The sequence below is a fragment of the Molothrus ater genome, chromosome 22, assembly GCF_012460135.2.
Source record: "Molothrus ater isolate BHLD 08-10-18 breed brown headed cowbird chromosome 22, BPBGC_Mater_1.1, whole genome shotgun sequence".
In the NCBI taxonomy this organism is placed as follows: Eukaryota; Metazoa; Chordata; class Aves; order Passeriformes; family Icteridae; genus Molothrus; species Molothrus ater.
In genome coordinates, this window is record NC_050499.2 from 1,980,898 (window position 1) to 2,004,173 (window position 23,276).

Here is a 23,276-nt window from a genome sequence, read left to right on the forward strand (position 1 = left end):
CGTAGGAATAAGAAGTCATTTACCACCGTCTGGGTATCAGATGAATGGTGGCCTCTGAGGCTCTGTGGCCTTGCAGGGTCCTAGTTGCTGGCAGCTTTAGTTTTGGAGAAATCCAGCAAAGTTTGCCAATTTCTAACCTGGCACCGCCCTTTCGGTCAGAGCGAGTGGCCTCAAACGGAGCCCATTTTCCATGGAAAAAGAAGTCCTTTCCCCAAGGTCTTGCTATCAGATGAATGGTGGCCTTGGGCCTCTAAGGACTTGTAGGGTCCCAGTTGCTGGCAGCTTTAGTTTTGGAGAAGTCCAGCAAAGTTTGCCCGTTTGGAGCATGGCACAGCCCTGTCGGACAGGGCGAGTGGCTGCAAACAGAGGCCATTTTCCATGGGATAAAAGGAAATTTCCCCAGAGATTGACACGGACACAGGGGGTTTGCACTGTTCCCTCATTGAACCCCCATGAGATGATGCTGGAAGCCCCGTGAGATTAAGCTCTAAACCATCGTGAGATGGCACACAAACACCCTGGGGATGGCTTTGCTTGAAATCATCAACTAATATTAAGTATTTTTCTTTTTCCTGAAAATGAATTACTCTTCACCACAGGAATGCCCCATGTCAGGCCACCTTGCTCTCCCATGGGATTCCATTTCCATCCCGCCCCACAACACACAAAATTAGCAATCAACTTTTGAAGTATTTTTAATTCCCCTCAAAACTTTATTTTTATGTCTGCAGCCTCAAACTCATCCCTCCTGCCTGGGGTGAGTTTTGCCAATCCCTGAGACAACATGTCCGGTGCCAATATAAATTGATAAAATATCTGTCAAGCTGACACATCTGATTTTGCCAAGGGAACTACATCCATATTTGAAGGGAATCTTTGCCTCATTTCTCATCCTTCTTAAGCTGGAGTTTCCTTGCTATTAACAAGTGGGGCAGTTTTACCCGTGGTGACAGGAGAACTTGCTATAATTAGGTTTTAATTGCCACAGACTTGTAGACAATCTGGGATAATTAGTGGGGCCACAGCTCGGCAGGGATTTGCTTGAAGGATATTTTGACCCTTTGGTCTCATGTGTTCCACATCTTGGTTTATTGCATCTGAAAATAATAAACAGCATTCAATGAAACTCCAGCAATAATAATGCATCCCAAATGTCTATTTTTGCTGTGCCCCCAAGACAGAAGGAATATTTAAAAAGGCTGTAAAGCTTCTCTTCCCAAGATCTTCTCAGTCCTCAGCAGCTGCATCCTGCTGGTGATGGTGGATGGGCTCGTTTTGGGGTGATGGTCTCCATCTCCAGCATCCCCCCCATGGCCCAGGGCAACATCAACAGGACTGGGAGCAGGATAAAAGCCCTTGCAGAGATGCAAATCCAGGATCAGGGATGGCCCAGACCTCTGCGCCAAGAGGTCACAGTGCTGTGGCTCAAGCACCACCAAGGTTTGGGAAGCAATGGTGATCCCATACCAAGTGTTGGACACCAGGTGTGTCCATCCCAAGGGATCTCAGGACACCAGCAGTCACAAGGTACCTGTCTTCCCTTGGGTGGACCCCAAAAACCAACCACAAGCTCTCTGTGGCCACCACAGCCTCAGCAGACAACAGGGTTCAAAGCCCACCAGAAAATGGGAATATATTTGCTGCTGTAGCAGAGTGCCAGGAGCTTTGCTGGGTTGTTAGTCACTGTGAATGACTACACCCTGCCCTAATATTTAATTTACAAAGGATAAACTGCCACTTGGATTAATTCAGCATGATGAGCGCTGAGTAACTTGGAGAAGAAAAGAGAGGGAAAAATTGCTGGCAGTTTGAGAAGTGAATTTGTAACGAGCTCTGCCATCACCCTTTGGAACTCACACCGACAGAAAGGTTTGGGGAACCAGTGCAGGACAGGACTGGTGTCCTGCCCCACCAGGGCACGGGCAGAGGCTGTGCCATCCATCACAGCACAGCCAAAACGCTCCCAAGAGGGTGATGAGGCCAAAGCAGGAGCCAGGCAAGCAGGATCTGTTCAGAAAGGAGGAAGGGAATGCCCTCAGCAGCATCTGCTCCAGAGGGACAAGAATGTGGCGATTCATGGCCAGCACAAGCCGGCTTTGTCCTGGATCACCTCAGGCTCACCCTTCCTCAAGCCACAGCCTGGGAATGCCATCTGGCTGTGCAGGCCCAGCCCCAGGACCTCAGTTAATCCTTTGAAGGCTGCAGATCCATCAGAATGCCGCCCCCTGACCCCTTCTTTTGGGACAGCATGCACTCCCTGCTCTCCAGTGCAGTCTCCCAGGAAAACGATCGATCCAGCGGGAGCCAGGCAGATGGTCTGTGGAAGATGTGCTGCTTGGTTGTCTGTCACAGCCCTCTGAGAGTCTATTTTCAAGACTGAGGGTGTTTTTTCAATACCTGAGGACCAGGGAGGCTTCCTTAGAAACAGCATGGGCCTGTGTTGTTTAACCATCTCCGTTCCTGGGCTGGAACAGAGCCATCTCTGTCTCCTGGGTGGAGACATAAAACTGGGATGTTCCCTCACCAAAAGAGACCAAGCTCCCCTTGGCAGAGAAAATGCTTTGGTATGGGGAAAAAATCATCCCTGTCCCTTAGCAATATAAAACCTAGGGAAGGGGAGAGCCATGGGACAGGCAACCCCGCTGACCATGTCCACATCCTAAAGCTCCCCAGCTCCCCAAATCAACTGGCCTGCTCTGCTCTAGAGGTGGGTAGAGCTGAAGCAAGAGGGAAAGGCTCCCACAGCAGATAACTGCAGCTTTCTTACTATAGGTTGCATTTCTAGACTCCAAGAATAATTTGGAAAATACTTCTAAGATCACCAACCCCAAGTGTTCACCCAGGAAATGGGAATTTCTGCAGAGAAATAAGAGAAGGTGGCTGCATCCAGCTGCTCTGCCTCTCCCTGCTGCTAAAAGGCATCAGGGAGCTGCCTGACCTCAATATTTATAAATGGGATGAGCTGAGCAGAGCCCCAGGGCAGCTCCAATGATGGCACTTTGCTCCAGCCAGCTCCAGGTTCTGCTCCGGCACAGCCAGCAGCCTGGAAAAAATAAATCCCATCTGGGTTTTCCACCATCAGCAAAAAAAACCCTCTTAGAGCTCAGGGTGTGGAAAGGAGCGAAGAACTGGGGTAGCAGCAAGATGATTCCTGCAATTACATCCCTGGTTACCAACCAGAAACCAGAGCCCTCCTTGACACCAAGAACTCATGAAGTTTTCAGAGGTTGGTGCTCAGTGGAGAGGCTGCCAGGGAACCAACGGCTGGGTGGCCAAGGAAGCTCCCTGCACCCAGAGAAGTTGGGTCTTTCACCACAGTGGATCATTGAATCCAGCTCCTGGCACTCTCCCATCCTGCCACCACCTCAGCAGAAGGAAGAGCACTATTATTTATTTCTGGGGGGTTTTAACCCATAATCCTTGCAAACCCTTAGCAGCCTCTGTCAGAAAGGGCTGTCCCTGCACAAGAGGCTGTTTCAGACACAGATGACTAAGGAGCAGCAGAGGGGTGATGGCTCTCAGGCTGGGGATCAGGCAGCACACAGCATTTGTCTCCACACAGCCAGACAGGAAGGGTGAGGACTCGGGTTAGTCACTGGAGTTCTTTGGAGCAAGGCACCCCTCCCTGCTCAAGGAAAGCACAATCTCACTCCCAGGGGTAAATCTGTAGAAACACACGAAGCTTTCTGAGGATAGCAGGGTTTTTTGGACCTGTCCATCTACCTATTACCCTATTTGGGCTGACATCTGGGGACTGGTGGAAAAGATGGATACACAAAGCCACTCCCACCCAAACCCCTCTGCTCACAGCATCCCACAGGCACCCAGTCTGAGGTAAAATCCAGCACACTCAAAGGGGTTTATTCAATCACTGTTTTAATGGGACTTGAACAGACAACACCGTTTCCATAGCAAAGGATCATCAGCCCCACCTTGTACAAAAACAGAGTTTAAAAACATAAAAGGAACACAACCTTAAAAAAATCCCAAAAATGGGTATTTATTTTTTAAAAAAATTATACAAAAACACCTCTGCCTCCTCACACTTTTCCTGCCTCCTGGAACTTCTTAAACAGGGGTTCATCAGCCCGCAGGGGGAAGGTCAGAGCCCGTTTCTGGTAGTACATGGAGTCCATGGCCAGGTTGTCAATGACATCAGCCAGGAGATGGGCTCTCTCCACGGAGCTGCCTGGTGCATCATAGCCCAGGGCAGTGAAATGCACGTGCAGGTGGTAGTAGGAGGGCTGGTAGTGCAGGTAGATCCGCAGCTGGGAGCCGGGCACACCAAAGCGCTTCCCTATGGCCTCCTGCAGAGGGGAAACAGAGAGCTCAGCACTGGCAAAACCTTGGAATGGATGGGGGAGAGCATCCCTGGATGGCAGGAAAGGTATAGAGAAAGGTAAAAGGGAGTTCAGCTTCCTCACAGCAAGGGAAAAGGGGAAGTTGGGAAGGACAGAACTCTTCCCCACCTTCCATTTCAGCCTCTGCAGGCACAGAGCAAGGCCTCCGGCTGCCCCACTTTTATCTCTCCATGATGGGATGTGCTATCCACCCCTATCATTTTCCCTTTCACCCTTATCACTCCAACTCATTGGAAAAGTGACAGGGATCCGTTACCAGCCAGTGTAATTAAAGCTGTGAACAGCAACAGCAAACTCCGGCACGCCGGCTCCGCTCGCTGCAATCCCCTGACTAATCTCTTAATTAATCTCCCACCTTCCCTAGTGCAATTACTTTCCAAATTCTAACACAGTGAAAGAAAGAGAAGCTACTGCACATCCATCTCCCAAACACACCCTGTGGAAAAACACATCAGCCAGTGAGAACAGGCAAGGGATTGGGATGGGGTTGTTAATATGAAGAGCTCACTGCTAACAGGAAGTATAGAGCATTCCTACAGCACCTGGATGTGGCATGATCTGGGGAAGGTGCTGATGGAGAGCAGGAGCCAGGCTGTCCAGGCAGAGAGGGCAACACAGCCCTGTTTCATGAGTCATTATCTCCTGAGGAGCAGTCCCCAGGCAGATGCTGTGCCAGAAAACCCAGGGCGTGCCTCTGCAGAGGCAGCCAAGCTCTCCCTGGCCAGGGCAGCAGCGTGGGACCAGGCTCACACTCACCTTCCCTTCCTGCAGGACGTTCCTCAGCAGCGGGAGGTGCTCGGCCGTGAGGTCCCTCAGGGATTTGATCTCCCGGCGGTGCACGAGGGCGATCAGGTACAGGTCATCCAGCTGCAGGTGGGCATGGGGGGGACACACAAACAGCACATGGAAAAAATAAATCCCATCTGACTCAGGCCCCATCTTTGGGCCTGACACACCATTCACAGCTTCCCAGGCTGTTATATAGGGATTCTGGTGCCATACGGGGACATTTGTGCTGCACAGGAATACTTGTGCCACACAGGGACATTTGTGCCATGCAGGGATATTTGTGTTACACAGAGTTATTTGTGTCATACAGGGTTATTTGCATTACACAGGGATATTTGTGCCACACAGGGATTCTTGTGTCATACACAGATATTTTGGTACACAGGGATATTTGTGTTATAAAGGGATCCTTGTGTCATACCGGGATACTGGTCTTCAACAACCACAGGGGGCTGAATGTCCCAGTATGGGATGAGCTCACCCACAATCCCACTACACCTTAAAGCATCATTTCTGGGTTTTGTCCAGAAATGACCAGAAGAGAACAGCCTCATCCCAACCCATAAACAGTGGGATCACAAGTACTTTCTCAGCATTAGAGGCAGATGGAGTGACCAGCCCTCTTGTACTGTGAGCATTGCACTCGGTGCTGCCCTTCCCACCTTCACATCTTCCTGAGCACCTCAAAAATGCTTTCTCTGTGTGACTGGAGGCTGGAGACCAGGTGCAGGAACCCACCCAGACATGTAAGGTCACTAAGCCCCTGCCAGCACCCCCATGCACAGCCCACAGCATTCTCAGTGACAGCTGAGATGAGCATTTACAGTGAACCACTGTGGAAAGCCATGAGCCTACTGGGGAGAAGACAACAGTGATGCTCTGGAGAGATGCACCTTAGGCTCCAGGCATTCCTCACACCTCAGGGTGAGCAAAGAAGCTTCCCCCATGGTGCTCTGCAGCACTATGTTAATTTGTCCCAGTTCTGTCCTCCCTGTTGGCCTTCCCTACCCCTTTTACCCTTATATGTTCATGTCCTGGTGAGTTCTCCCTTCCCCATTACCCCATTGGTTTGTGTAACCCTGTCCATATACCCTGGCATTCCCTGTGTACCACCCCTGAGCCCTCAGACCCTGAGGCTCTCCTCTGCCCCCTCTTTCCCTGGATTTATACCCTGGACCCTCCTTTGTCTTTGTCCCCTGACACCTCCAGCATGTTGGAGCTCCATGCCTGGACCCTCCCGTGCCTTCCCAGCTGTGCTGCTGTGTCTGTGTGTGAGTGTGAGTGTGTGTCTGTGCTGGTGCTCTTGTTGCTCCTGCCCATTGGTCTCAGGGAAGGTTGTGTCCACCAGCACCACCATGGACTGCAACAAACTAAAGTGGCTAAAACTTAAACTGAAACCTTTCCCAGTGATAAGTGATAAGCTCACTACTTTTCCACTGTGCAAACAGCTGGCCACTTTTGAATCACATCAGGTCTATAAATAACAGTTTTCAAGGCCTAACTGGTCACTGTGCAAACCCAGGGCAGATAAAATATGTCCCTTGAGCAGCTCTCAGACAAACCTCTGGCATCCCCTGAAGCACTCAGCACATTCTATGTTTAACACAACACAAAGTTGTGGATCATTACACTTTAAAAAACATTAAAATCCCAGTCTCCTCCAGCTCAGTTAGTGGCTTGATAATATAAACACTGGACAGTAAAGGGTTTGGATATTCAAGATCCAGCAGATCACTTCAGGGCTGTGAGAAACCCAATGCAGCTCTTTGGAAATAGATGCTGGTCTCAGAGGATGCTCTCAGAACCCTTCACAAAGCTCTTGAAGCACAGAGCTGTTCCTGCACCAGCCAGCACAGCCATGCTCAGGGTTCTATTTGATTCCCATGCACAGCTCCAGAAAAAGACAGTGTATCAGCTTGTGCTCTTTGGCTCCAGGCTGGCTGATGAGAGGAAAAGCAAACAGCTCTTCTCCTTAGAACAACATCTGCATGTTGCTGTTTGAAACAAATAAGCCTGTTGCTAAAAAGGCCTGGAATGATGTCATGCCAGGCATCGCTTCAGGCAACGCCTCAGGGCTCCTGCAGATTTGAAACCACCTCAAAAGTTGTGAAAGAAAAAAAAAAAAAAAAAAGAGAAAAAAAAAAAGGCCCAAAAAACCAGTTCAAACCATTATCAAGGTTGGGTAGCAGCACCCAGAAGGCTGAGACCAGCAGATTTCACAGTGCTAAAGGGAATTTCCCCCCCATCCAGTAGTCTGAAATAACTGCAGGTGAGTTCATAGTTCACCTGTGGGATCTGTGGGCCAGGGACTAAAGGAGTGAGGCCACACTGCTCAAAGGACTTCTGAGGGAGAGTCCTGCTGGGAGCTGCATCTCACCATCTCACCTCCCTGATTTCATTCAGCAGCCTTGCCTGTCAGGTGGGATGTGGCACAAGGAACCTGTGCTCCCTGGCAGCCCCGGGGCTGTCAGGATCAGCTCTGGCTCAGTGCCACCCACAGCCAAGAAGAAATTCCTTGGCTCAAAGGCAACCTGGATGCTGTCTGCCTGCCTGGGAAGGAGATCAGCAGTGCAAAGGGCCCAGATAGCTCCAGGGATGACTGGGGTGCAGACAGCAGCCCAGCAGTTGTGGAGAAGTCCAGAAGATCCTGTTCAGCACTCCAAGAGGCAACAGGAACATGGGAAAACCTCTCCTAAGGACAAATCCTACCACTGAGGCACTCCCTGACCACAGCAGCTGGGAGATGTGGATGCAGCAGGTCTTTAGAGAAATCCAAACACAAATTTTAGCCCATCTATGACTTAGCCCAATCGTGACATGAGTTGCAAAGCCTGGTTGCAGCACACAACGATATCCACCAAAGCTTTGCTCACAGCAAGGAAAGGGACAATAGGCTGCATGTTTTTAAATATTGCTCCACTGGGAGGGCACTGAACAGGGCACATCCTACAAGCTGGACATGCATCCCCTGTGCTGCAAAACCTCATCAGGAAGAAGGGTGTGCCTCTGGTGACCAAGTGGAAATTCGAGCTTAGCTTTCCCATCAGCTCGTGACAGGGGATTTCTGGAGTAAGTGATGTGCAAGGAATTCACAGGGAGCAGACACTGCCCTGCAGGGACTCCCCGAGACAGCTCAGCTCTGCACCACAAACAGCTGCTCCCTGCACAGACACACAGGATGGAGCTGCCCACCAGCAGCCTTCTGTTCCCATTTTCTTGAGTTTTAATTTCCATTTCTAAGTCTTAATCATTCAGCAACTCTCCCCACATGCCCCCTGCAGAAGCATATGAGGATCAGAAACATGATGGGAACTTTTTTTGATGCCACTAACTTCAAGGGAGGGGTGTGTGTATGGAGTTTCACCTCCTCAAATTTAAAGCAAAAAAGGGAGCCAGAACCCAAGAAATAATTCTCAATTTAGGATTACAGCCTGGTCTTAGAAATCACTTTCACCAAGTGGCCACTCCCACAAGGGGTAAAGCAGCTGCTCATCAGCCAAGAACCATCTGTTTAACACTGTGGAGGAGTGTTAATTGCAGCAACTAAAGGGCAACACAGCTGCCTGGTTTGCACCTCAAGTCAAGGTTTGCAAAAAAAAACCAAAAAAACAAAAAAAAAAAAAACAAAACCAAAAACCAGACAAGTTCAGCAGAAGAAATACACAGGGTTTTGGTTTGAACACATCCTGACAACATTTGGGTTGATATGGACAAGAGAAAGTAAATCTAATAAATACATCTCAGCAGGAGAGAACAGCCTGGGTCTGCAGCATTCCTAATCAGCTTGGGCTAAAAGGCCCTGGCAACGTCATCACTACCAACAGTGTGCACAGAAACCTACTCAGACTCTCTCAGGGTGCTCTTAGTAGCCTGAAAGTGGACATTTCCTCTGGATTACCTTCAGACAGGCAGCATTAGAGGAGCAAACCAACCTGGTTTTGATTCCACTTTAAATCTGGAACCAGAACAAAGCCATTGGAAGGATCTGGTTTTCATGGACGATTCGATCAGCCTCAGCTTTCTTCTCCAGGATATTATACACCCACTGAAAGAGAAATATGTGATTTAGAAGTCAGCAGAGAATTAAAAAAACAACACCTCAGGTGCATTTAGCCCTAGCACATGGATTATTGCACATTCTCTGCAACTAGAATTTATAAAAAACCTGCCAATTTTATTTTAAATGACCAAATAATTTGTAATTAATTAGCCATAAAACACTTCATCAACCAATAAACTCCAGAATATTATGAGCACTTCAGTAAAAAGCAGTGGAACCCAGCTCTTGTGGGGCTCAGCACACACCTCTTGCAGCACCATGGGGCTGTTTACATCTTTTTTACCCCCCAAGCTGCAGCAAACTCTTTACAATCAGGTCTGGGAAGGGAACTTGGCTGATTTTGTTTCCTATTCAAAGAGGAAGGAGCAGAGTTGGATGTGGCTCTGTGCTGGCAGCTCTCTGCAGGGATACCAAAGGCCTGTGTTTTTTTGGGCAATGCATGTCTCTTGGCTCACTGGCTGATTAGAAAACAGCTCACCACTCTTCTTCTTCCATACTTAAGGTTCCAGCCTCCAGCCTGCCTGTAATCCCTGCTCTGGTTATCCCCCCGTGCTCCTCCTGCAAGGCAAAGCACCATTCAGAGAAGAGTTATGGAAATGGAAGACACCAGGGATAAGTGACAGAGTAAGACCAGAGAAAAGCATCTTTGCTCTCCCTGGCTCCCAGCCTCAGCTCCAGCATCCTTCTTTACACTTCCAAAATGCATGTTATGCTCTAGCTTAAGCCTAGCTTAAGTACTGGACTGGCAAGGGAGTCCTCAGCCCGGTCCCTGGAAGGTGGTAACACAAGGCAGCAGGAAATTGCTAAAGTTTGGAAGCTGAAAATGTTGTTTGGAAACATCATTTTCCTCACCAAATATAGGTCTGAAATATTCTGGCTGCCCCAGGTGGGTAGGGAAGGTGCAGCCAGTTTCACAAGTACACCAAATGAGCTGGGCTGGATTTCCCCCCAGACACTTTGGGGGAAATCCATCAAGAGTTTCAATAATCTAATAAACATTTAGGATTGCTGTGAACTGACCTGAATACATCTGGAGGCAAAAAACTACTTCTCGTACCTTGATCTGGGATTTTTGACTTAAATTGTTATCTTTTCTCCTTAGCATCATCTTAGAGATTAGATTCTTCAAGTGATTCTCAAAATCACAGCACAAGCTCACTCTGTTCCATAACCCTGGGAGGGAAGTTCAGAGGGAAGCTCAGCAGAAAATTGACATTTGCCTTTTGTTGGGATTTTTAAGCCTGCTCTGATCACAAGTGCCAAGCTATCAGTGCCCTAAATAAGTTCACTGATCAGATGAGCTGAATTTTAAACCCAAGGCTGCCTCGTGATGGGCAGGTCCTTGGCTGACTGCTCCTGCTGCTCCCAGCACAAGCAGAACACATGTCCAGGGACTGGCACCACAATGAAACCATTATCCTGAAAGCATCCACACTTTGTCTCTTCCAGCAGGAAACACAGACGCCTCTGTAGTCCCCTGGTATTTGTCACCCCTCACATTTCCTCTTCCACTTGGCAAAGCCAGTTGGATAAAGACAAGGAACAGCATTATTAAATCCCAGAGGTCAAGGACTGACCATGATTTCTCAGCAGATGCTCCTGATGGTCACCAGGAACATGTTTCCATGTACTGAAACCAGCCACAAGCATTTGGGGCAAGAGGCAGAGTGAGAGCTCAAGTAATTCCTGAAGGCAGCTGCTACACCAGGAAACATAAGAAATTTGGGATCAAAAGCACCAAGAAAATATTCCATGAAGGCTGTGGCCTGATAGAAACACACACTTGCCTTTCTCCAGCTAATAAATGCTGCAGTTTAAGGCAGCAGGAAAGATGGGGGAAGGCAGGGGGGAGCATCCAAGGCTCCTGGTTAGTTTGGGGGAGTTATTTTTAATGGTGAGCCTCAGCAGCCCCAGGATTTGGTTTATTCCCCCTTCTGCAAAGGCTGGCATGAATTGATCCCTACAGACTTGTATTCCTTTGGTCACTAAAGGAGAAAGACAGGGAGGTGAACAGGGAGTCTAAAAGGATAAAGCCAAGGAAAAAGCTGGGGCTGCCTGGGGCAAGTAGCACACTAAAAGTAACAGTTTCACCACATGGAATATGAACTGAGGGGCTAAATGGCAGGAGGAGTGAGTTGTGATGCAGAAATCCAAGCACATTCTGTGCCTTTCCAGTTCCACAACAACCCAGAGACTCCTAGGAAGCCCAGTGAACAGCACCAATGCCCAGGAAACCAACCTTGGAATGGAGAAACAAACCTCAGTTTCTCCAGAAACCTTGGGAAAGGTAACCTGAAGTCCAGCTCTAAGGCAAATGTTTTTCTGCAAAGATGGAAAAGGATGTCCCAGCCACCCAAATAAGAGGGGACAGCACCACAGACACAGACTCCCTGTTGGTTGTGTTGGGGACACCAACACAACCAACAGGGAGATGGGGCAGAACACTCTCAGCTCTCCAGCATGGGCTTCAGAGAAACCTTCTGACAGCAGCATTTTGACAGAGGAGACCAAAGCCATCCGTGTCTGCAGGAGAGGGCGTGGTAGCCGTACCTGGATGCTGAAGCTCTGGGACTGGATGAAGGGCAGGGTTATGTTCCTGTAATCCTCCCAGGTCTCCCGGATGAGGTGCACTTCCTGACGGAGATATTTCTGGATGTGTTTCTCTGTGGCAGGGTACACCACCGTGGCTTTGATCTCTAGGAACAAACACAGTGACTGAGTTACCAACCATGCTGCTTCCTTCAGTCCCCAACAAACCTGTTTTCCCTTCCAAAAAATGCCACACTAAGACATTTTGAAGAGAGGGTGAAGGAGAATGGACATGGAAAGCAAACAAGTGCTTTAACCTCCTGCACTGCTGCTGCTTTTCTGGAGGAAGAAAAAGCCAAGGGCACAGCCAGGGCCTGTCTTTCCAGTTCAGGTGGAGGAGTTGGCTGTCTGAGTTTTTCCACACTCGCTCTTTCATGCCTATTAGCAACACTGGGGCAGAGGTGGGGCTCCCAGGGCAGTGTTTATGTGCAGTCAACAACCAGGACAGAAATACCACCCTGGGGACAGAGACACATCTTCTTCATACTTAAATTCAAAGCTCACAGGATGCACCCAGCAACTTCAGCCACAAACCCAGATGAATTCCAAGGAGTAGCTTCTTCCCAGAGCTCAGAGTGCTTGGCCTCAAGCCCCAAGTACAGGAGGCAAAGAAGTCAAGGGCACAGGGACAGATCCAGACCAAACAACGTGACCTGATAGGTCAACACAGCCCAGGATGAGCCAAAGGAAGAGGGGTGAGTGATGCTCTGCCCACAAAAATAATTTCAGTATTTACCCTGGCAAAAACAAAACATTTTCTGTTTGCCTCAGGATTGGAACTTTGCTGGGTAATTTCTGTGGCATTGAACAGGATGCAAGTGCTCACCTTGTCAACCTGGCAACTGTGATGTCAGCAGCAGCACATCCTACCCACAGGGCCAAAACACACGGAATACATCCGTCTTTGGCCAAGATTGGATGTGTGATAAGGAGCCTGCCACAGCTCCAAGGTGCTCCAAGGGCACAGGAGTGTCTCTGCCTTCCCAGTTGACAAAGCTGCTATAAACTTCAGTGCACGAAGGAGAAAAGCCCCATGAGCCTGAGCAAACCCCAGGCAGACCAGACTGAGGCACTGTGAACACTGCAGTCTGTGCCCAGGGTCTGCCCACACAGCAGGGCACCAAAGTTGTGCTTCATGCCTTAAGTACGTATACAGGCTAGCTAGACACTGAATATAAACACCTATTTGTTCCCAGAGCCAGGATTTAGGATGGTTTGAGTCTTTTTTAGTTTTCTGCTTTCTGTTTTTTTAAGGTCAGCACTGCACAATCTGAGAGACTCTGCCTTTTCATTCCATGCCAAACCCAGCTTAATGAAATCCACAGGAAAATGCTGGTAACATGAAATATGAAAATGCAAACCACAAGGGCAGTCTGGTCTGATTCCCACCATACACATGTTCAAACAAGGTTGTTTTCCAGGACTCAATTAGCACTTCTAGCAGGGTGATGTAATACCAAAGAAAAAAAGACAAGGCTGTAGCTCTCCTCACTTAAAAAGATCAGCAAAGCACTGGGGAGAAAACAAAAAAGGCAAAAGATAAAATACCACAGCCAGCCTCAGGCTGAAACTTTCACAATTTGATTTTATACCTCAAAAATAGAGCAAGAACTGCAGCAAAAGCCCCTCAGTGCTGGGTGGTGATAACCACAGTGCGTGGGGGTTCAGGAGACCCATAATGGCTTCCCTGGCACCTCCCCAACTGGGGGGTGGCTGCTCATGGTGAGGAGAGAGCTCAGGGTGCTTTAAATGAGAGATCATAGGACTCCTTAATGTGCAGCTGCAGCTGAGCAGATGTTTGGAAGAGAAGGCAGGGGAAAAGCTGTGGTTCACTTATGATTATTTCCCTTCTAAAGGTCTCATCAACCCCAAAATGCCCCAGCAATGCTAATTAGCATCAATCACTGCAGCCAGAGAGGCTGTTTGATACCTGCTCAGAGCCTGACAGTCCTTAGGAGCTGCACACAGGATGCCAAGTCACAGCTGAGCCTGGGCTCGGCTGCAGGAAACATCCACAGCGAGCCCAGGCTCGCCCCAAAACCTTTCCAGTGCTGGCACACGGCCACACTCCGGTTTCCAAGTCTGCTCCTGGCAGGCTCCATGTGCACCGGAGCAGCACGTACACCGTGGGGCACCCAAAGCCTGCCCCAGCCTGGAAATGGGGGTAGGGAACTGCTGGACACGTGATGTGGGTTCCTAAGCTGGCTGAAGCATCAGGGATTGTCTCTGCTCACATCTGACTCACATCAGCCAGCCTGTTCCTGAACACCGGCCCGGGGCCACCACAGAGCAGCTGTGGTTTATTCTGGAAGATAGGACTGACCATCAACTAACTGGAGGTTACAAAAAGCCAGGAGGTTTAATTGAAGGAACCTGGATGAGCAGGAGGCAGAGAACAACTGCCCAGGCTGGTAACTCTATGACAGGCATTTGAGGGAAATCACCACAGTGCTGGGAAACTGCCCAGGAGAGAAGGAGGCTCAGATTGACCAGGCACACACTTCTCCCCTCTCCTGCTAAAAACAAGAGAGGAAAACACAACCCAAGACAAAAGGAAAATCAGAACACCATTTGGGGAACTTAAGGGAAAAAGGGCTGGAGGCAGCTGCTGTCAGGAGGAGAGGATGAAATATGAGCAGAGAGAGCTCGTGCAGGTAGGAAAGGGCACACCAAGCTCACTAATGATGCCTCATCCCCTTCTGTGCCACACTGTCCCCAGGCCCTGCCAAAATCCCACTCCAGCTCAGCACATCAGCGAGGAGAGGCCTCACACTCTCTTCTCCCACCCCACTGCAGCATTAACACCTACTGCCAGCCTGTTTTAGACAGATGTAACCCTGCCAGGGAGCCAGGAGCAGCACACAGGGCAGGCACAACCTATTTCTCCTTTTGGGCAGGGGTGCATTTTTCTCTCCTTGCTAGCAGGAAGCAGAGCTTTCACTTATAAGCTCCCTAATCAACCTCACCATCAGATGCAGGAAGGTGCCAAGGCCAAGGAACAACAGGCAGGTCAACATTTGAGCTCTTGCAGGTTTTTTTTTCATGTTTCCTGCTGCACACAGCTCTGAGCAGTCTTCTCATCATCAGGTGAAAAGACAGCACCTTGGATGCAGACATAACTAAATATATAATGCCCTAAGTAAATATCTAACACATAACCTCCCCTTCTGCATGAACAGCCTCTGTTTGGTTTTATGGTCACAACTGCAGAGGAGTCACACAGGAACAGTGGATTCCAACCCAGCCCCAGCCAGGTGTGCCCATGGCTTTGTCCCAGACAGCTGGGGCACTCTTAAGTGAATGAATTAAAGCTGCAAAGGATAAAGCTTGCAAGAGCTCACAGTTTCCAAGGCCAGCACATGCCAGGGCAAGCCGAGCATGCTGCCAGGGACTCAGCTAAGGCTGCCTGGCCCCTGGGGCTCATGGCAGGAGGACTTGGGGTGCTCAGGGGACTTTAGCTGTAACACGCACTGCAAAGAGGAAAGTTGCAGTTTACCACCCCTGCAAAACACAGAGCAAAGCACAGTGACACCCCCCACCATCCTCCAAACCACCCCACATGCTCCCACAGCTTCAGGCTTGAGCTTTTTATTTTAAGTGCAAATGCAAGAAGTTTCCTTGGCTGGGCACACCCCAGAGGCAGCCAAAGTATGGAGACTCAGGGAGAAGAACCAGCCTTCCCACTGCAGCTCCTGCAAGTTTCTCCAGCTCTTCACTACCCGAAACCAGACTTTTTGGGATGTGGATTACTTCCTGAATGACTGAAAACTTTCCTTCCACACTCTCCCATTTTTCCCACAATTTCTCCACCCCATGTTGGAGCAATGGAGCCACAGCTTCTCCCCTTGTGCTTGTTTTAAGATGTTATTATCTTAAGATAAAAAGATAAGAAGCTTCGGCGTGCAGCCAGGGAGCAAAGACTCCTTAGAAACTGATAAGAGCCCTTGAATCACACCAGCACAGCTTTGGAAAAACACAGCCCCACAGCAGCCAGACACAAAGAGGCTGCTTTTTGCCACAAACATCAAGCTCTCCTTGGCAAATGGGTGTGAGGAATTAGATGTTATCAGGCAATATGCACATTGAACCATCTGGCTTTTACAATCCAGCCTTTGGTAGTGGAAAATTTTTCCCTTCCTGTGAAATCAGCCCTTGCTCTCCCTGCAGGGGAGAGCCAAGGCTGGGGGTTCCTCTCACATCTAGGCTTAAGCTACCTCTTAAATCACAGCAACATCCAGAAAGTGGCCTTTATTTTAATGCATCTTATTTTAGATGCACATGCCTGCCTTTGGTAGCAGCACAGTCACATCAGCTCTGATACACTACTCCCCACAAATTCAGTCCCCTCTCCTAACTCCACGGGTTTGGGTTGCCCTTCAGACAAACTCTGAACATAACTGGCTTCTCTGCAAATGTTATTTCCCATTTTAGCCTTGACACATGCAGTAAAATCAATGAGATGAGCAAGACTCATCTGGTGCTGCCTTCACACCAGTGTGCTCCCAGACCTAAAAATCTCATCAGAGTGAAATGTCCCTTCTGAGGTCAGAGGGGAGTCATTTGCTCAGGTAACATGCTTTGGCCTCCCTTTCCTTGTGTCACCATCCAAACAACTCATCACTGCTTGGGGTCTGTGCTGGTTTGACTGCACAGAGGGAGCAGCACCCAACTCTCTTCACAGAATGACCAGGTTGGAAGAAACCTTCAAGCTCATCGAGTCCAACCCAGCCCCAACATCTCAACTGAACCCTGGCACCCAGTGCCACATCCAGGCTTTGTTAAACACACCCAGGGATGGTGACTCCACCACCTCCCTGGGCAGAACATTCCAGAACTTTATCACTCTTTCTGTAAAAAAACGTTTTCCTGATATCCAACCTGAATTTCCATTGGTGCAGCTCGAGGCTGTGTGCTCTGGTTCTGTCAGTGCTGCCTGGAGAAAGAGACCAACCCCCCAACTACAACCACCTTTCAGGAAGGAAAGGAGGCCTATCTCTCTTGTAGAGAGTGGTGGGGGCAGCCCTGAGTCTCCTTTTGTCCAGGCTGAGCACCCCCAGCTCCCTCAGGGGTTCCTCACAGGGTTTGTGTTCCCAGCCCCTCTCCAGCCTCGTTGCCCCCTCTGGATGCACTCCAGCCCCTCCATGTCCTTCCTAAACTGAGGGCCCAGAACTGGACACAGCACTCAAGGTGAGGTGAGGCCTCACCAGTGCCAACTACAGGAGAAGAATGACCTCCCTGCTCCTGCTGGCCAACATGGAGGTGGGGAAAGAGTGAAGGAAGTCTCCAGCTGAATGAAGAGCTCCAGGTTCCTGGGAGCACAGAGACAGCACTGAGAAACATGCTCTGGAGGCAGCTCCTCATGGCATCAGCACTCAGTCACCACTTCCTCTGCCTTGAGGTTATCTCACCTCAGAAGCAAGAGGCTGAGTGTGGCAGGGTTCAGTTGCCCAGGGTGCTGTGAGATCCCCCAGGTAAATTCCTTCATCGCACAACATAGGACTGTTCCATGAAACTGCTTAATGCCAAAGGCTGGCCTTTTCTACAAAATATTTTACTGTTACCTTCTAACCAAGTGTAAACTTGCGAGGACCACGAGATAAAACCCTGGAACTCTAACCCTGCAACTAAGGAGCCAACAGACCCTGAGCAAGGGCTCCCTGGGTCTCCACATTATCACTGGACATCCCAGGTCAGTCAAACCCTGACTGCAGCTTTACAGGCAATTCCTCATGTTTATGTTTTTAAGCCACATTCCTCATGTCAACTGTACACTATGTCCTTGGGCTGACTCAGCTCCAAAGGGTAAATTCCTTCTCCTCCTGACACACAGGGATGTTTGCCCAGTGCCAGCCCAGCTGTTCACCAGCAGCTCATGCAATGTGCCCACCAAACAGCTATTTGCTGCTAATTGCTTCAAAAGAAGCCTCCTTGCTCTCCACTCCAACTCAGGGAGCCTGGACAGCAGCTCCAGGGTCTACAGCCCCCTCCTGATCTCCTGCTTGGGGCTGCTCAGCATCCAGAACGACTTGAGGGGTGCCAAGGACAGGGGTGGGAAGCAAAGATGCACCACTGGGTAATATTACAAATATTGCAAAAAATTACCTTTTAAAGACAGATTTAAAAGTTATTAAAAAGATAAAAGCTCAGCAGAAGAAAGCCAGAGGCTTCTTCCCTATTCAAACATGCAGGAGGGGTTTTGCACCTGGCATAAGCCTTAAACAAAACAAGGAATTCTGTTATCAGAGCAATGAGGAGCTCCACAGCCCTGCAGCCAAGTGCTGTGAGGAAGGCAAAGGCGGGCAGGGCTGAGCTGGAGGCAGCCCAGGGGATTTCAGTCTTGCAATGCCACCTCGTGGGAATCACTGCAACTCCTGCCGGGCTGGAACACAGCAAGCACCCAAGCAAGAGCTTTCCCAGCTAAAAAAGAAGAGATTTAACTCCTCTTCCAACAACACCCGTGGTGTTATGGTGTTTTCCTCAGACTCAAACTCACTGCAACAACAAAACCTTTGAGTCCTTCACAGGAGAAAAGGAGTTTTGCACAATTCAAACTGACAAATCCAGACAGTGCTCCCTCCTACACCATGGGAACAGAGCTAAAACAAGAACAATTTTGGAAAGGTACATCAAACATCCTGAATATTTAACTTGGCCTTGCAACAACATCTTACTTAAAGGACTCAGATTAATTTTGACAATTAAACCTGTTTGGGTGTTATTGTTTACGAAAGCATTGGCTTTTATTACTGCACTTCTGGAATTTAAACATACATCAGCATTCAGATGGAATTAATTGTGGAAGGTGATTCAGCTCCGCTCACGTGACACCCCACCTGCAGGGCTGCCTCCAGTTCTGGGGTCCTCAGCACAGGAAGAACATGGAGCCACTGGGGCACGTCCAGAGGAGGCCATGGAGATGCTCTGGAACAGCTCTGCCCTGGAACAGGCTGGGAGAGCTGGAGGTGTTCAGCCTGGAGAGGAAAAAGCTCCAGGGAGAGCTCAGAGCCCCTGCCAGGGCCTAAAGGGGCTCCAGGAGAGCTGGAGAGGGACTGGGGACAAGGGATGGAGGGACAGGACACAGGGAATGACTCCCAGTGCCAGAGGGCAGGGTTAGGGTTAGGGATATTGGGAATTGGGAATTGTTCCCTGGCAGGGTGGGCAGGCCCTGGCACAGGGTGCCCAGAACAGCTGGGGCTGCCCCTGGATCCCTGGCAGTGCCCAAGGCCAGGCTGGATGGGGCTTGGAGCAGCCTGGGACAGGGGAAGGAGTCCCTGCCATGGCAGAGAGTTGGAACAAGACAAGCTTTAAGGTCCCTTCCAACCCAAAACAGTCTGGAATTCTGTGATTAAACTGAAGTGCCCAAAGACCAGCCCAGCCTTTCAGTGGCAGCTGGAAATCATCAGCACTTCAGGACACCTTCCCACTGGGACAGAGTCCCCTCCACAGGGTGAGAGCCTTGCACTGCAGCTCCCCAACCTGCTCATCAGTCTTTGTCATACTTGGTTATCAGCAGAGTTTTATAACACACAGATGTGTGAAGTCTTAAGGGGGATGGGGGGGTCATCTGCCCCAGCACTCAAGGTTACCAGCCCTTAAATCCTGCCCCAAATACAAACTGCCTGTTCTTACCAGGAGACAAAAAAGCCCATGAGGTGCCACCATGGGATGAGAAGCAGCTGCATGTGCCCTGCAGACTGTTTCAAGAGAAACATTCTGGAAGGAGACAACTCTTTCTCACCCAAGTAAGAGCACTGAGAGCACTGACAATCACCCACACCCCTGAGCCTTTCTGCACCTTCCTGTACAAGGTCACCAAGTGATGGCCATTCAGTGCCTCATCAGCTGAGCCATCTCTCCATAGCATGGGAAAAAGGGGAAGAAACAGGGCAGCATTCAAAGCCTCAGGATTAGTCATTGCCTTTAGCCTGGCAACAATCCACTGACCTCCCCTGTTGCTTTGTTTTTTTTAAGATTTTCTAAGCCTTCTGATGTTTGCATTCTTGTAACAAACTTTCTCACACACCTTCTGTAAATAACTCATTGTTTTGCATTCTTTTATGGAGGAGGAGAAATTTGATGGACTGTTGGTTTGTCCAGTGTCATTGGAGAGGTGGCACTGTCACCCTCCAATCCACTGTCACTTTTAGAAAACTATAAATGTTGGAGTCAGAAAATGAACTTCCCTTTTTCTCTTCACCTTGAGAGCAGCAGTGTGTGTGCTTGTGTTCTTTCTTGTCCTATAGTGACACTTCCCACCTGGGCCAGGTGTGCTGCTGTCACCAAACCACAACCAGGGTGACACAGCCAGGCCCAGCAGTGGCACCTGCCCATCTCACTGCATCCTCCCCTCTGGAATGGGCAGGAACCATATCCTGGCATCCCAGCTGCCCTCCCAGATCCCTGGGCAGGGCTGAGGGCACTCACCACTCAACTCTGGGGGAGGGCTCAGGTAGAAGGTGCAGTAAATGTCATTGTGCATCTGCAGCTCTGCGTGCATGGGCTTCTTCAGCAGGTCTGGGATCTTCTCCTCCTGGAAAGGAGTCTTTTCCAGGATGACTACAGCATCTGTGCCCTCTCCAGAGAGGCCAATCCTCTGGAATACAAATGGATAAAGTCATCAGCAACACAGATGCAGCACTGGGTGGACAGTCTGAGGTCAGGGATCATGGCAGACTCCTCGCAGCCCCCAGCCCTCATGCCCAAAACCCCCTGTAGGACAGACATCCATCCAAAAACAAACAGCACATTTGCCTGGAAGCACAGCAGGAATTTGCTCCCCACAAGGGAACATAAGTGGTTTTTGGGGTAGCTGGGGATGTGGTCAATGACTCAGCCCATCTGCACCTCCCCGGATGCTCCCAGGTTTCCTGTTGACCCACAGCACCAATTTCATCTCTGACACTTCCCAGGAAGAGGGCAAAGGCAGGCCTGGGGATTTGCATCATTGTCAGGGAACAAGATCTGGGGCAGGGGGCCTTACTGCTGCCCTGCTCCAAGGAACCACAGCCCCTGATCCAGAGGCCTCAGCGCGCTGGTTTTGGGAGATGCTGGGAGTGGAACATCCTCCAGCCTCGCTCCTGTCTGTACAAAACCCAGGTGAGGCCTCACCACACCACCTGGGGAGAGCCACAGGGCTCCCCTGGGGCTCCCAACCCTGTCAGCGTGAGAAGGAAGATGTGTGCTGATGCCTTTACAAACAGTTTGATGGGTGTTAATGTCTTTGAAATGGGTCTTAATGTCTCGATTTACATTGGGCAGTTTGGCTCCAAAAAGAGACAAGGGTCTGCACAAGCCTGAATTTCGGGGGAAAATGGCAGGTTTAAGGGTGGATTTGGGGTAAGGGGTTTGGGAAGGCTGTACCTCCCTAGTAGCTCAGCCCATCGGGAGTGGAAGAGGGAAACATGCGGCCGGGAGTTAGGATAAAAGGGAGGCTGCGCCCTCCAAAACCTCGAGAGAAAACCCTGCGGTCATGTGGCCCAGTGGGCTCCCTCCCTTGGAATAAAGCTGATGGACTCCTCTATCTCCTTCTAAACATAAACCTCTGAGCAGGTTTGTGCCCAGTTGTTACTGCAGGAACCCACTGACTCGAGACCAAAGCAGCATCCTGGAACCTCCCTGTCCTCATCTCCTGCTTGGCTGAACATCTTCAGGAGACAGAGGCCGAGACAGCTGCATGGTAACCTCACCATGCACAACCCCAAGAATTACTGCACATTTTCCTGTAATGGCTGTACTATTTACAGTCCCAGAATCAGCACGCTGTGTGAAATACAAAGCTGAGTTTCGTGTCAGGTACATACAGGCAATGTGTGTATTTGTGATTGCGATATGTGTGGAGACCAACAATGGGATAGTTGCGAATTCTAATAATAACTGAGGAACGTAAAGCATGGAAGAAGGCCTTTGGAACCCATCTTTTGTTTGCAATTAACCTTGGTTGATTTAGGAGCATTGGAATTAAAGCGTTAAGAATGTTGCTTTTTGCGTGCAGTTAAGACAAAGAGCTCTGCAATAATAACCTTTTAAAGTATAATTTTAGAATATTGCTTCTGTCCTTGAAACTATAGCTTTGGAATATATATAAAGGAAATATGCTTATCTCACAACTTAATAAAGCAGAGAAAAACAGCCTGAGAAAGGAAGATGAACATCAACTCAAGGATTTATAGTTTTGACCAAGGGAAGCTGGACATCACTGTTATGAGATTTATAGTCCTTGTAATTAAAAGGTGGACCACATCTGGGGAGCTGGACTTCACCAGACGGGATTAATCTTTCTTCTTTCGGAAACTAGACCACCACTATCTGGGGATACTCCTTTTGAGATACATCCTGAGAAAAACTAAATCACAATAGTGCATAGAATTGTGATGCAATAAAAAATTGGGAATAGAAACTGCCGATGAGGAAAAATTGGAATAGAAACTGCTGAGAAAGCTGATGAGTACCCCTATAAATACCTGTAACCCTCAACTATCGGTGTGCAGTTGGAGGGAAAACTGCCCCCACTGTACCCAGCACTGTATTGCTCATACTTGACCATATTAATTAATAAAATGATTGCTGCTTGAATATTGGCCTAGTCAAGCTTCTTATTTGTAACAGCTGCTTGCAATCCAGTGCCGCTTTACCTACCAAGCACGAACAACGTGCTGGAACCCAAAGGCACCAAATCATACTAACGAGAGGATTGCAACAAGGCCTCCAGCCGCCTCCCCGGCCGCCAGCTCCGCCTGGTTCGGGCCGGGGCCGAGGCCGGGCCGGGCTGGGAAAGCGGGTCGGGGCCGAGGCCGAGCCGGGCTGGGAAAGCGGGCCGGGGCCGAGCCGGGCCAGGCTAGGCTGGGAAAGCGGGCCGGGGCCGAGCCGGGCCAGGCTAGGCTGGAAAAGCGGGCCGGGGCCGAGCCGGGCCAGGCTAGGCTGGAAAAGCGGGCCGGGGCCGAGCCGGGCCAGGCTAGGCTGGAAAAGCGGGCCGGGGCCGAGCCGGGCCGGGCTAGACTGGAAAAGCGGGCCGGGGCCGGGGCCGAGGACGGGCCAGGCTGGAAAAGCGGACCGGGGCCGAGCCGGGCCAGGCTAGGCTGGAAAAGCGGGCCGGGGCCGAAGCCGAGGCGGGCCGGGCTGCCCGGGGGCTCGCAGCACGCGCTGCCGGGGGCGGGGCCTGCCCGAGCGCGCCGCCGGGGGCGGGGCCGTGCCCTCAGCGGGAAAGATGGCGGCCGGCGCGACCGCCCCCCCACTCCCCGGTACCTCGGCGTGCAGGAACACGATCTTGTCCCGCGCCGACTCCCGAAGGACGCGCCGCACCCGCAGGTCCGAAAGCGTGAATGCGGCGGCGGCGCCGCCTTGAGTGGCGGCCCCGCCATTTTTCTCCTCCTCCTCCTCCCGCTTCCTCTTCGGCTGCGGGCCCTCCGCCATGGCTCGCGCCCGCCCCCGCACTGCGCACGAGCCGGCGCCTCGGGGAGCGCTGAGCCATGGCGCCCCCT

The 23,276-nt window shown here is 50.3% G+C and overlaps 1 protein-coding gene across 1 annotated transcript; it reads right to left on the bottom strand.

The window, feature by feature from the left end:
- Window positions 1–3,859: 3,859 nt before the first annotated feature.
- DCPS (decapping enzyme, scavenger) lies at window positions 3,860–23,274 on the bottom strand. Its single transcript, XM_036397469.2, is given in 7 exon segments — window positions 3,860–4,307; window positions 5,118–5,228; window positions 9,083–9,141; window positions 9,144–9,195; window positions 11,761–11,906; window positions 20,224–20,392; window positions 23,041–23,274. Coding segments are annotated over 7 exon segments (972 nt in total). The 5' UTR covers window positions 23,209–23,274; the 3' UTR covers window positions 3,860–4,040.
- Window positions 23,275–23,276: the final 2 nt, after the last annotated feature.